The following is a 12511-nucleotide window of genomic DNA, read 5'->3' as shown; positions in this document are numbered from 1 at the left end:
TTTCATTGGTGTTCAAACATAGATTTTTTTTTAACACACACACACACACACACACACACACACACACACACACACACACACACAGGTTTAAGAACTGAAGTGAATGTACTCATCTCCACTCTTTCTCCATTAAAAGTGGGATTATTATTTTTCTTTTTTAGAAGTGGGATTATTTTGTTATGTGTAACCTAGGTCCTGTAAAGCTTTAACTGAGTGACAAGACATAAATGGAGGAAGGGCCATCTGTTCTTAAGTTTTGTATCAATAAGGGAAGAAGACTTCTGCTATCAGAAACAAGTTTGTACTGGAGAGGGTGAAGCCGGGCTGCTCCTTGGAGGCAAGGATTCTGAAGCTTTGTCTGACATACTTTGGGCATGTTGCAAGGAGGGACCAGTCCTTGGAGAGGGAAGTCATGCTTGGGAGGGTGAAGGGACAGTGCAGGAGAGGAAGACCCTCGATGAGATGGATTGGTTCAGTGACTGGGGTAATGGGAGTAGGTGTGTCAGAAACGGTGAGATTGACACAGGATAGAGCAGGATTTAGAGCTGTTGTACATGGGGTTGTACATGGGTGACTCGACGGCACATAACAACAAAGAGTTCCATGAGAAGATAGATTATCTTATTCCACTTATAACTTTACACCTAACACCTAGAAAAATATTTGGTACAAGGTAGAATGTACTAAGTACCTTCTGGATGTTAGAACAGAGGTCTGTAGAAAGCTCTATATCCTGGGAGGATACAGAGAGGGGCTTTCAAATAATGATGCCAGGAAAGACTCTCTGAGGGAAGGGAAAGCTGTCTTGAATTATTAAGAATGGATAAGAAGCTACATAAACAAAGAAGGATGTTTTTGGGAGCAGTGATATATTAACCAATAAACGAGATAAGCATAGGTTTACTTGTTCTTGCTTGCTAATTTGTAGTGAACAATTTCACATTTTATATGGAATAAAAAATTCTCCTTCTACGTGAGGTTGCCATCTGTCTCTCTTCCCATCCCACAGCAACTTCCTGGAAAAGCAATTCTTCTTTTAGTATTTACAATTCCTGATAGGGATCAAGATTTCTAAAGATTAGTGTTGCTGTAAAAAGATTGCCCATTTTTCTCCCATGGAGCACCTGGTAAATTTGAACAGTGTGCCTTTGGGTTGGCAACACAGCTTCTTACCACTCAGCTACCAGTGCTCCCACAGGTTAGTAAATAAGCACAAATAAACACATGATTGCATCATTTACTTGGAAATCTTCCCCTGCCTGGAGAACTCCTCCATGTGTATCTCTTGCTCCCATATTTTTCCTCCTATGTGTTTTTTGTCTTGCTTCCTCATGGTCCTTGATGCCAGCTGAGATTGTCAGTACAATGAAACAGAACTGATGGGATGGGAACAGATTATTCTGCCACTTTTCTAAATCTTTGAGCTGCACATCAAATCTGGGGCTGATAACGCCACACTTGTTTAACCTGCCTGTGAGGTTGACAACAATTTCCCCCGCTCTGTTAGCATCAATAATGTCGAATTCGCCAGTATAGCCATGATTCATCATCACGGTCAGGAACCTAACGATGACTTTGGAGCACGGCCTGATAAGAACCTGGCACTTGCGTCTCTTCTCCGCATTGTCAATGCTCTTAAGAGAAACGGCCAGGACGTTCATGCGCACCATTATGGTGGCCCGGAAAGATGGCAGAAAGATAGGTAAAGTGTTTTGCTCTTCAAGTTCAGTGTTTAACATCCATCTGGGGACAAAGTGAATTGATATATACACATACTGCAACTTCTTCTGTTTGTTGTGTCCTGAGTAATAGTTTGTCTCGAATTCGGGAGTCTTGTTCCATGTGACAGAATCGAGTAAATATTAGCAGGCTGCAATTACTTTTGTAAAATCCTAAAGATAAATCCCAAAAACAGAAATATGAAAACAGGAAAACGACAGGAGAAACAAGGTGGCAAGACAACCACAGAGCTGATTAATAAGAGGATGCCTGGTGCTAACACAGGAAATTGGAAACTTTGAGAAAGACTCAAGGTGAAGAAGGAAGCCCCTGCCCCTCCCAAAACGGAAGCCAAAGCCAAAGGCATTAAAGGCCGAGACGGCAGTCCTGAACGGCATCCACAGCCACAAAATAAAAGATTTGCACATCACCCACCTTCTGGTGCCCCAAGATGCTTAGACTCCGAAGATAGCCCAAATACCCTCAGAAGAGCGTCCCCAGGAGAAACAATCTTGATCACTATGCCATCATCAAGTTTCCCATGACCACCGAGGCGGCCATGAAGAAGATGGATTATAACAACACACTTGTGTTCATTGTGGATGGTCAAAAAGCACCAAATTAAACAAGCTGTAAAGAAGCTCTATGACATTGATGTGGCCAACGGCAACACCTTGATTAGACCTGATGGAGAGAAGAAGACCTATTGGGATCATCTAAATTGAGGACTAATCCTCAATTAGCTGGCTAATCCTAAATACAAATTTTCTCAAAAAAAACCCATGAACCTTTAAATTTTAGTTATGGGTTCTCCCCTCCCCAATAATATATGTTTGTTGTTGTTGTGTGCCGTCGAGTCGCTTGCAACAGCCCTAAACTCTGTCCTGTGCCAATCGCACTCTCTCCGACACACCCATCCTGATTACCCCAGTCACTGAATCAATCCACCTCATAGAGGGCCTTCGCCTCCTGCGCTGTCCCTCCACCCTCCCAAGCATGATATCCCTCTCCAAGGACCGGTCCCTCGGTCTCTCCTTACAACGTGTCCAAAGTATGTTAAATGGATCCTCAGAATCCTTGCCTCCAAGGAGCCTCCCGGTTTAACCCTTTCAAGGCTGAATCTGTTTGTTTTCCTGGCAGTCCATGGTACCCTCAATACTTCCTCCAGCATCACAGCTCAAAGGCATAAATTCTTCTATCCTTCCCTAGTCATTGCCCAACTCTCTGATGCATAACAAGTGATTGCGAAGACCATGGCCTGTATCAGGTGCACCTTAGTCTCCAGAGAGAAAAACCCTTTCTGAATTACTAGTACTTAAATATGAACTGTTATTTTCAGATGTAGAAACTATTTTTTTACTAACAAAAGTGCATTGTTAAGTGAGCCTCACCCTCCTATAAAAGCCCATGACCATTCACAGATGGGGAGGCAGTTTTGGATGTGACTTGCTGTCTCCCAGATCTGCGTAATAAAGTTCTTATGGATATTGCAATCTGTTTGTCTTATTGGCTATTGACTAGGGAAAGAACCCCTTGGTGTTCAGTAGTAACACTAGTTCTGGTGATCTAACAGATTTGAGGCTTAAGGAAGAGGGCAATCAGGAGGATATAGACAGGCTTTACAGGAGGAGCAAGTTGCCAAGGGGAGTAGGAGGAGGTAGAGATTTTGCATTTCCTGAGGCTTCTAGCAGGCATTGTGATTTTCATGTTTATGGATCTTGCAGCTTTTGTGGCACATAGCAATATTCTCAGTGTCCAGTACCTGACTCTTGATGTGGACACAATAAATAATCTGATCTGAGAGTAATCTGACAGGAGATGCTCCCTAGAAACCTCAGGAGTAGACTAGCTAAAGCTGTCTTTGCCTGTAGCATTGAGCCACTGCTTAAAAATCTTTTTTGACTGCAAACTCCTACATCAAGGTGTCTTTTAACGATCCTGGTACGTATGCCCCAATTTTAATGCTTGTCAAACCACTATGAATTCAGGTGGCAAGGATGGCCCATGTCCCCGTCTCTCACTGTGGGGTTCCTATTCACAACTCCAAGCGTTTATTTAGAGCTGTCCCGCTGTCTAGGCGGGTGCATGCGGCCGCAGGGGAGCCCGCCTTGTGGCCCCTATTCCGCCCCGGCAGGGGGCGGTGCTCACGCCACCAGAACCGCTGACGCGAAATAGGCCGACATCACCTCAGAGGCGCGCGGTGCAATCACAAAGCGTGCCTGCGCGGTGCATCCGCGTCTGCAGATCCCTCCGCCTGTTCCTCCCAGTTGTGTGTCCCAGAGCCCCGCACCCAAGGCGCTCAGGCCGGGGTGGCCAGAGCGTCTCAAGGGGTAATTTCCCCTGAAGTCTGTCTTCTCCCCTGTTCCCATGACCGAGTGCCTTGGAGGCGCACGCCACTCTCAGGTTCCCGCCGAAGGCGCAAGAATACCAGAGCTTTGCTAAGGGGCGTGACGAAGCAGAGGCCACGCCCCTATGTGACGCGCAGGGTGGTGCGTGAGGGAGTGAGGGGTAGAGGGTGGGGCTGGGTTTAGAAGGAGACCTGGGGGCCGAGGCCGCCTCGCGACGCCCATCTGCCAGCTTTTATCGCTCCATCGAATCTGAGGAGCGAAGGCGACCTCGGCCTCCAGCGTCTCCGACGGGCTGAAGCGGCGGTGGCGGCCGGGATGGCGCTGCTGGGCCTTCTGCAGGCAGGCGGGTCGGTGCTGGGGCAGGCGATGGAGAAGGTGACAGGCGGCAGCCTCCTGTCCATGCTTTTGATCGCCTGCACTTTCACCCTCAGTCTGGTCTACCTGCTCCGCCTCGCCGTCGGCCACCTAGCCCAGCTGCCGGCCGGGGCGGTAGGTGTACCCCCGGGGGTCCGGGAGGGAGGTTCGACGGCGATCAAGGCAGCGGAAGGGCTGGTGGGAGCCGTGGCCACCGTGCTGACTTGCGCCCTGGCGGCGCTCGCAGGACTGGGGATGGCGGCTGTGTTCATGGCTCTGGGGCTGGTGGCTGCTGCAGCGCTGGCGGCTGCAGCGGCCGCTGTTCTCGGTGGAGTCGTGGTGGTGGGCGCGCTGGGGGCCTGGGTAGTGACCATGGCGGCCGCACTGTTGCTGGTGGCCTTGGTAGCAGCCGTCACCGTGTCCTTGCTGGCTTTGGTGCTGGTGGCCGTGCTGGTGGCTACAGTTCTGGTGGTCGCTGTGGCCACGCTGGCCGTGTTGGTGGTCTTGGCTGGAGTCGTTCTGGCAGCGATTGTGGTCGTGGTGGTGGCGGTACTGGCTGCAGCACTGGTTGCTGTAGTGGCCGTGCTTGGACTGGCAGCCGTCGCCCTGGCTATTGCATTGAGCGCCCTCGTGGCTGTGTTGGCTGCTGTAGTGGTTCTGGGGACCTTGGTGGGTGCCCTGGTGGCTTTGTTCTTGACAGCAGTGGCCTTGGTGACCATTGTTCTAGTAGCTGCTCTTGTGTGGTTCAGCATCTTGTGGGCTGTGACATTGCCCTTGATGGCGATTTATATCAGTGTGAAGGGAGATTTATTCAGTTTGGGAGAGTGGGAGTGATTGGAGTATTGTAAGAACTTTCCCATTATGCTAATAAAAGAAGTTTCTCTAATAGAATGCCTATTGACCATTGACTTCATGTCCCCTAGATATATTTGGTGAATGCATTCTTTACTAGTCAACTTTTTTTTTTCTGACAGTGGAATAATTATATCGTTTTCGAACTATCTCTTTAAATAATTTTTGTTTGAGCAAGCATAAAACAAAGGTATTATTTTTTCCTACACGTGTGATTTTTGAGGAAATTCATCTATGTTTAGAAAGACAAGGTGCATTTTAGTGGTTTAAATACTGTTATTATCTGAGAAGTACTCTGAATTTGTGGTGCTTCTTCCTGTTTGAAACCACCAAAGATCTGAGGAATATCCCTTTTCATCTTTGCAAGTTTGATTTCCAGGAGACTTAATGTTGCAAGTCTCATTTTGGGACATCTAAAATTCCCTTTATGGTGAGTACTGGAGAGTTCCAGCTAGAACTGATCTACTTTTCTTCCTTTATCTTTAAAGTCAGAGGATCCTGTTAATATATAAGGAGGAAAATATGAGATTATCTTTTGTGTATGGATAAATGTAGTTTCTTAAACATTTCCTAAACCTCCTTTAGGCAGGATTTTGTGACTAAAATTGTGAATGATAATAGAAACCACTGGTGAGGAAGCTGTGACACTGGCATTCTGGCTTTTTGCTCCTGTTAGAAAAGTTGACTTAAAGTCATCAATAGTATCTGGCATGTTTTGGACAGTGTCTGGCTTCTGAAATGGCAAAGTCTTATCTAGTTGTTTATTCTATACTTTGTCTTGAATCTATATTCTCTAGATTGTGGCTGCTCTCAAAATAACTGGCAATTTGGCTATTCTTAAGTGATCTTGACATTTTATGTAAATTCCTTTAGTTCATTTCAAATAAATAGGAAAATGATAATGAAAAGGTTTTTTTATTTGGTCTTGTATTGCAGAAAAGTCCACCTTATATCTTCTCTCCAATTCCATTCCTTGGACATGCGGTAGCATTTGGGAGAAGTCCAATTGAATTCTTAGAAAACGCATATGAGAAGGTAAGTAGTAATTTAAAGGCATAGTTTTCAGTATTTTCTTTCAAATGTGTCTTAGTTTCCTGGTGCTTCTGTAACAAAAATGTGTGAGTGACTTTAAGAAATTGTTATGTGCTGTCGAGTTGCCTGTGACTCATAGTGATCCTCTGTACAACAGCCCTAAATACTGCTCTACCCTGTACCAATTATATATATATATATCTGGTGGCAGGAGGCTGCACTGCAATCCCAGAGGTGCATGGTTTGAACCCACCAGATGCTCTGTTGAAGGAGGAGGGACAATCTCCTCCTGTGCAGTCAGATCTGATTGGACAGTACACACAAAATAATAATAATAATAATAAAAAATATTTTTTAAAAAGATATAAACACAAACACACATGTATTTAAATTATTGTGATTTGACTGGAAGTTCATAAAGCATATGGGCTTTTCATTCAGTCATTCATACACATTTTGATTTATAACATTAGTTATAATATCACAATATTTGATCTTGCCCTACTTGTATTTTGTCTCTTCACCTATCTTAAGTAAGTGCTATTTATTATTTTTTTTACTATTCTTTCTCTCTTGTCTCATCTCTTGTAACTATCCAACAATAATAAATCTGTGTGTAAACCTCTCTTTGGCTTATTATGATGGTGGTCTTATGCACTGTTTGCCCTTTCGAGATTGACTTATTTCACTCAGTGTAATGCTCTCTTGCACAGGTAGTTCATTGTGTGAGTATGTACTATAGTTTTTTTAACTGTTTGTTCATTGATACACACTTGTTTCCATCTCTTTGTTTTCTGTAAATACCAATGCTGTGAACACACAGATATGCATATATCTCTTCACTGCATAGCTGTTATTTCTTTAGAATATTGTTGCCAACCCAAAGGCATGCAGTTCAGATCCACCAGCTTCTTCATAGGAGAAAGATGGGCTGTCTCTTCCTGTATAATTTACTGTCTCTGAAAACCTACTGGAAAGTCAGTTATAAGTTGATTCTGACTTGATGGCACACAGTAACAACAATGTAACAGTAGAATTACTGGATCAAATGGTATTTACATTTTTTGCTTTCTCTGGTAGCACCAAACCTCTTTTCATAGTGGTTATACATTTTATATTCCTGCCAGCAGTGAATAAAGTTCCAGTGTCTGTACTCTTATCAGGATTTGTTGTTTACTGTCCTATTGAATTTTGCTGTTGTTGCTGGGTGAGATGCTATCTCATTGTTTTAATTTGCATCTCTCAGATAGCTAATGTTCTTTAGCATTTATTCATGTATTTATTAGCCATCTGAATGTCTTTGGTGAAGTGTCTTTATGTTCTCTATTAGTGTCCTTTAAAGATTCTAGTCCCATCACCAACAAATTCTGTGTCACTTACTCAGTCTTCATGACCTGTCCGCTATATTCTTTACTAGGAACTATTCCCTGCTTCTTAAAATATGTACTTCCTGTGACTCTTACCTTGGTTTTTCTCCTGTCTCCTTGACTGCTTTATCTTCAGCTAATTTTTTGGACTTTATCTGGCTGTTAAATGTGGTGTTCTCTGAGGTTCAGTCCTAGGTCTTCTTGTCCTTTATTCTTTCTTTGCTACTCTTACCTATACTTTTAACTTCCCTTATTTACTATATGACTACCAAATTAATGTCTCTGGCTCAAGTCTATTCTCTGAGCTCCAGACTTAGATATCTCTAATAACAATACAGTGGTTGTCTAGAGGCAGTGTTTGACCTCCACTAACTTCACAAGGGGAAGGACACATCAGCAGCAATATCACTAGCACAAAGCTGATTACTGTGAAGTCAGACATCCCCTTTGCTACACATCTTCTAGCAATTCTGATATCCACCATACCTCCCCAAGCTCTTAGTACTTTTTCTAGTACTCTCATACACACTCACTGCTGTCAAGTCCAAACTGGTGGTTTGGTGGAAAGGAGTTGTGCTGCCAACCCAAAAGCATGCAATTTGAATCCACCATCTGCTCTGTGAGAGAAAGATGGATAATCTCCTCCCCTGTGATTAACTGCCTCAGAAAACCTGCTGGAAGGTCAGCTATGATTCAGGTCTGTCTTGATGGTGCATAACAATAACAACATCAACAAGATGTGTTGATACAGTATCTGTAACAGTGGACTCACAGCATGTTAGGAGATCATGAGGATGGTGCAGGATAGGGCAAGTTTGTTCATCTGTTGTTCATAGGGTCACTGTGAGTGGTAGTTGACTTGATGGCACCTAAAGGCAACACCACCACATAACTATGTAGTAAAAGGAAAAAGCAATGGCTGAGGAGAGCCACATCAATTAAGTCATGCAGGCTGTCATTTTACCCCTCCCAATCATTGTACCAATCCAAACAGTCATTGGCTTTGGGCAGAGTCCCAAGGTGAGGTTACTCAGCTGTTCATGTGAGCTGGAGGCGCCTAACTGATCTGATCTGGTCAAGTTCTCTACAAGTTTGTCTTGTCTTCACTTTCTAGGCTCTGATGAAATTCAAAAGGTTATTCCTTTCCTTTGACTTTTTTTGATATATCAGCATGGTGTTATATTCTACCTGCTGCATAACCCTTTTTTTCATCCCTATAACATCAGCAAGTATTTCTCCTTCCTTCCATTTATCATTTATTCTGATCTAAACTTCCACCATCAGGCTCAGCTGTTGTGCTGGTACAGATTGTTGTTGTGTGCCATCGAGTCAGAACCGACCCATAGCAGACCCTCCAGTGGGTTTTCAGAGGCAGTCGATCACACAGGAAGAGAGTGCCCATCCTTCTCCCCCTGGTACAGATAACCAATAGCAAATCCAGTCTAGGTTCAAGTGTGTACAATACTAGTGAACTATCTTGGGTTCTAGGCATATGGCAGTATTCACTGTCAACACCAGTTTTGCCAGATGTGGACAATGTATAGGCCATACAATCAGGCTCTTGGAACTCCTTCCATTCAGGCTTACAGGTATCATTACAGTCTCTTGCTTGGGGATCACTCTTGCTCTAGCACCTGCAGATGCAACCTTTTTCTTGGGACTTGTATCATCCAGCAGGGAAAATAGAGTTTGAGGTGATGTGGAGGAGAATTGCACGGTGACAGCAGCATCTTCTCCCATTCCCTCTTCTCCATATATAAAAAACTTTGCATTGTTGATTCTCCCTATACCCTTCTCAAGTGTGTGAGCATACACTCATGAAGGCAGGGGTCTTAGTTATCTAGTGCTGCTAGAACAAAGCGTAAATGGAAATTTATCCTTGTAGTTTACGAGGCTTATAGTTGTTGAGTACCATTGAGTCGGAACTGACCCATCCATTGCTGACCCTCTGGTGAGTTTTCAGAGGCAGTTAATCACATGGGAGGAGATTGCCCATCCTTCTTCCGCAGAACAGTAGGTGGATTTGAACTATGTGCCTTCAGGATTGTACTGTAATTTGTTAACCTCCAGTCCAAATTCAGGGTGCCAGCTCAAGGGGAAAGTCTATTCTCTTTGTTTCTTTGGAAATTCTGTGTGCCCTCACACAGGAAACAAGGTCCAAAGGAACATACTTCCTGGCAATTATTTCTTAGTGGTACTAAGGTTCCCTTCCCCTTAATTTCTAGTAAGAGAAAAAGATAATACAGGCCACACAGTGGGGTTATTCATTCTGCATCATGGTGTTAATGCGTCTGACATTCCACCCTTAATCCTTTTACAATTATTTGGTTTGTCAAATCATGACAGATCCTCACAGTTTTAAACATTTTTATGCCATTACGTACATGGGAGTGTTATTGGATGCAATGAAATCTATAACAACCTGTGGGCCTGCCCTTCACATCTTTATCTCCACCTGTTACAGATAACACATGCATGGAATTGCCTGTTCTAATTCTTTGGCATACTTCTACCCTGAAGGAGGTGTGCAACACAGTGTGCCCATTTAATAAGTTGGTTTTTGGCTCATTGCTGCACCCTGTGAATTATGAAGTGTGTTTTTTTCCTGAGAAAATAAAATTTGGTAGCCCAAGTTGTTCATTATCTTTTGTTCTGGTCTTTCAATATTGATACTTGCATTTGTGACAGGATGTGTATACAAAACCCAGTCCAAAGCAACTCTCTAATTCTGTGAGGACCTATTTGTAGTATTGGTGGCCCAATTTATATAGGGTGTTGAGTTCCTAACCCAAAGGCTCCATCTGACAGTTTGAATCCACTAGTTAATTACTTCTTGGGAGAAAGATGGCCAGTCTTCTGTTGAGAGTTGCAGCTTCAGAATCCTGCCAGTGTGTTGCTATGATTCAGAACTGACTTGCACTAAGTGCAGTGTTTAAGGGTGTGGCTGTGAAATGAAAGCCAGTCTTTCAAACCTACTAGCAATTTTGTAGGAAGAAAAACTTGGCGATCTGCACATGTAAAGATTATGGCCTAGGAAATCCTGTGGGGAAGTTCTACTCTGTCCTGTAGGATCACTAAAAATTGAAATTGACTCAGCAACAATTATGTGATTATTTGATTAATTTACATCTTTTCAAATAGCCTAAGCTTTATTAAATAGGACACTTATTTTATTCACTGTTATATCCCCAAACTCTGCTTAACAGAGAGTTGGTTATTGATTGTTTATATAGTTAGTCTTCAGTAATAATCAGAAAACATCAAGGAAGTAGTCTTATGCCTAAGAACATTAATGAAGAAATTAAATCATTCACTTTTGGTGAGATTGTGGTAAAGTTGGTATTAACCTCTGAAGTTCTCATATAGTAAGCATTACAAAATGGTCATATTCTTTGCCTACTCTAGAAATTCTTTTTAGTTCAAGGAAAAATAATCTGTATTCTCAGAGGTGTTCATTGCAGAATTATCTGTAATAAGAAGGTTTTGCTTTTTCAAAAACATAAGATTTTAGGCTTTAAAAATTAGTCTAGTGGTATATCCTTTGTGGTAACATCATTGTCATTCTGTTCTCTTTTTAGTATGGACCAGTATTTAGCTTTACCATGGTAGGCAAGACCTTTACTTATCTTCTGGGGAGTGATGCAGCTGCACTTCTTTTTAATAGTAAAAATGAAGATCTGAATGCAGAAGATGTCTACAGTCGTCTGACAACGCCTGTGTTTGGAAAGGGAGTTGCATATGATGTGCCTAATCCGGTAGGTGATAAATGTTGAAGGAAGATCAATCTAAACAGATGTGACTAGTTAATACAAATATATTAATTTAGAATGTATAGACAATATATACTTTGGTTTAAAAATTTGAAGAGCAATAAGATATTGAAAAGAAGAGAAGCCAGGGTGTACTAATAGCAAGGACTGTGTGGGTTCAGCCATATCTGACCTTTACCAACTTCACAGGAGGCAACTGTCCTAGTCAACAAAATGAAAAACCTAAACCCAGTTCCCATAAGAGTAGGCATGTTTCCATGTTCCCACTCCTCTTTCCAATTTATCCCAGTACCAATCTTACTGATTTACTAGGTCCAAAATCCAATGTTCACAGACCAAACAGAACCCTATTAGGGAAATCAAAGGCTATAATTCAGGTTGTCAGTGAGAAGTAATCACTCAGTCAGGATAGCTTCTGAAATGTGCTCGCAGGCACCTCAGCCTTGAGCTTCTTGGCTTTTGGCCGGTGTTACAAAGCTCTCAATCCTGCTACCCAGTCCACCCACGAACTTGGGCAATGGCTCTTAATTTGGGTTCCATGCGATAGCAGTCCTAAGGTCCTCTTCAACTCTTGTCAAGCCCCTACTTCTCTGTTGCAGCTGTTAAAAATAACTGTTCCCATTGGCCTGGTGGTTGACCCTAAAGGATGCAGGATGCTTTACATTCCTGTGTGTCTTTGCTGGTGGGGAAGATTCTCCAATTACGCTGCTATATCAGCTTCATTTAATGACCAGACTGGCCAGTCCTCTTGTGGAACACTATTTGCTTATTTCTACTCATCCACATGGGAAAGTCAGTCAGTGGCTAGGGAAGCCATTTGTAACCGTAAATCGTTAAACACCATACAGGGCTAATTAACAATGGGTATTTTATTTTAGGGTGACTGCCTTGGAGAGCTAACCAGTTATAAAAAACTATACATGGGGCAACCACTGTGGAAGGCGGTATGGCGCTTTCTCAAAAAGTTGCAAAGAGGGGAGCTCTGGTGGCCTAGTGGCAAGGAGCTGCAACTACAATCCCAGAGGCACACGGTTCGAATCCACCAGATGCTCTGCCGGGAAAAGGAGGG

The 12511-nt window shown here is 43.1% G+C and overlaps 1 protein-coding gene across 1 annotated transcript in view; it reads left to right on the top strand.

Annotated features, from left to right (window-relative positions):
• Window positions 1–4193: 4193 nt before the first annotated feature.
• The window catches only part of LOC102845320 (lanosterol 14-alpha demethylase-like), a 26013-nt gene continuing 17695 nt past the window's right edge, over window positions 4194–12511 (top strand). The window contains exons 1-3 of the mRNA XM_006891463.1: window positions 4194–4556; window positions 6210–6308; window positions 11251–11427. Of these exons, the coding sequence (XP_006891525.1) occupies window positions 4383–4556; window positions 6210–6308; window positions 11251–11427 (450 nt within the window). The 5' untranslated portion in view covers window positions 4194–4382. The remainder of the gene's footprint in view (window positions 4557–6209; window positions 6309–11250; window positions 11428–12511) is intronic.

Source organism: Elephantulus edwardii, unplaced genomic scaffold (genome assembly GCF_000299155.1).
Source record: "Elephantulus edwardii isolate Elephantulus edwardi_28Jun2011 unplaced genomic scaffold, EleEdw1.0 scaffold00098, whole genome shotgun sequence".
NCBI classification, from domain to species: Eukaryota; Metazoa; Chordata; class Mammalia; order Macroscelidea; family Macroscelididae; genus Elephantulus; species Elephantulus edwardii.
This window is presented reverse-complemented; position numbering and strand designations above follow the sequence as displayed.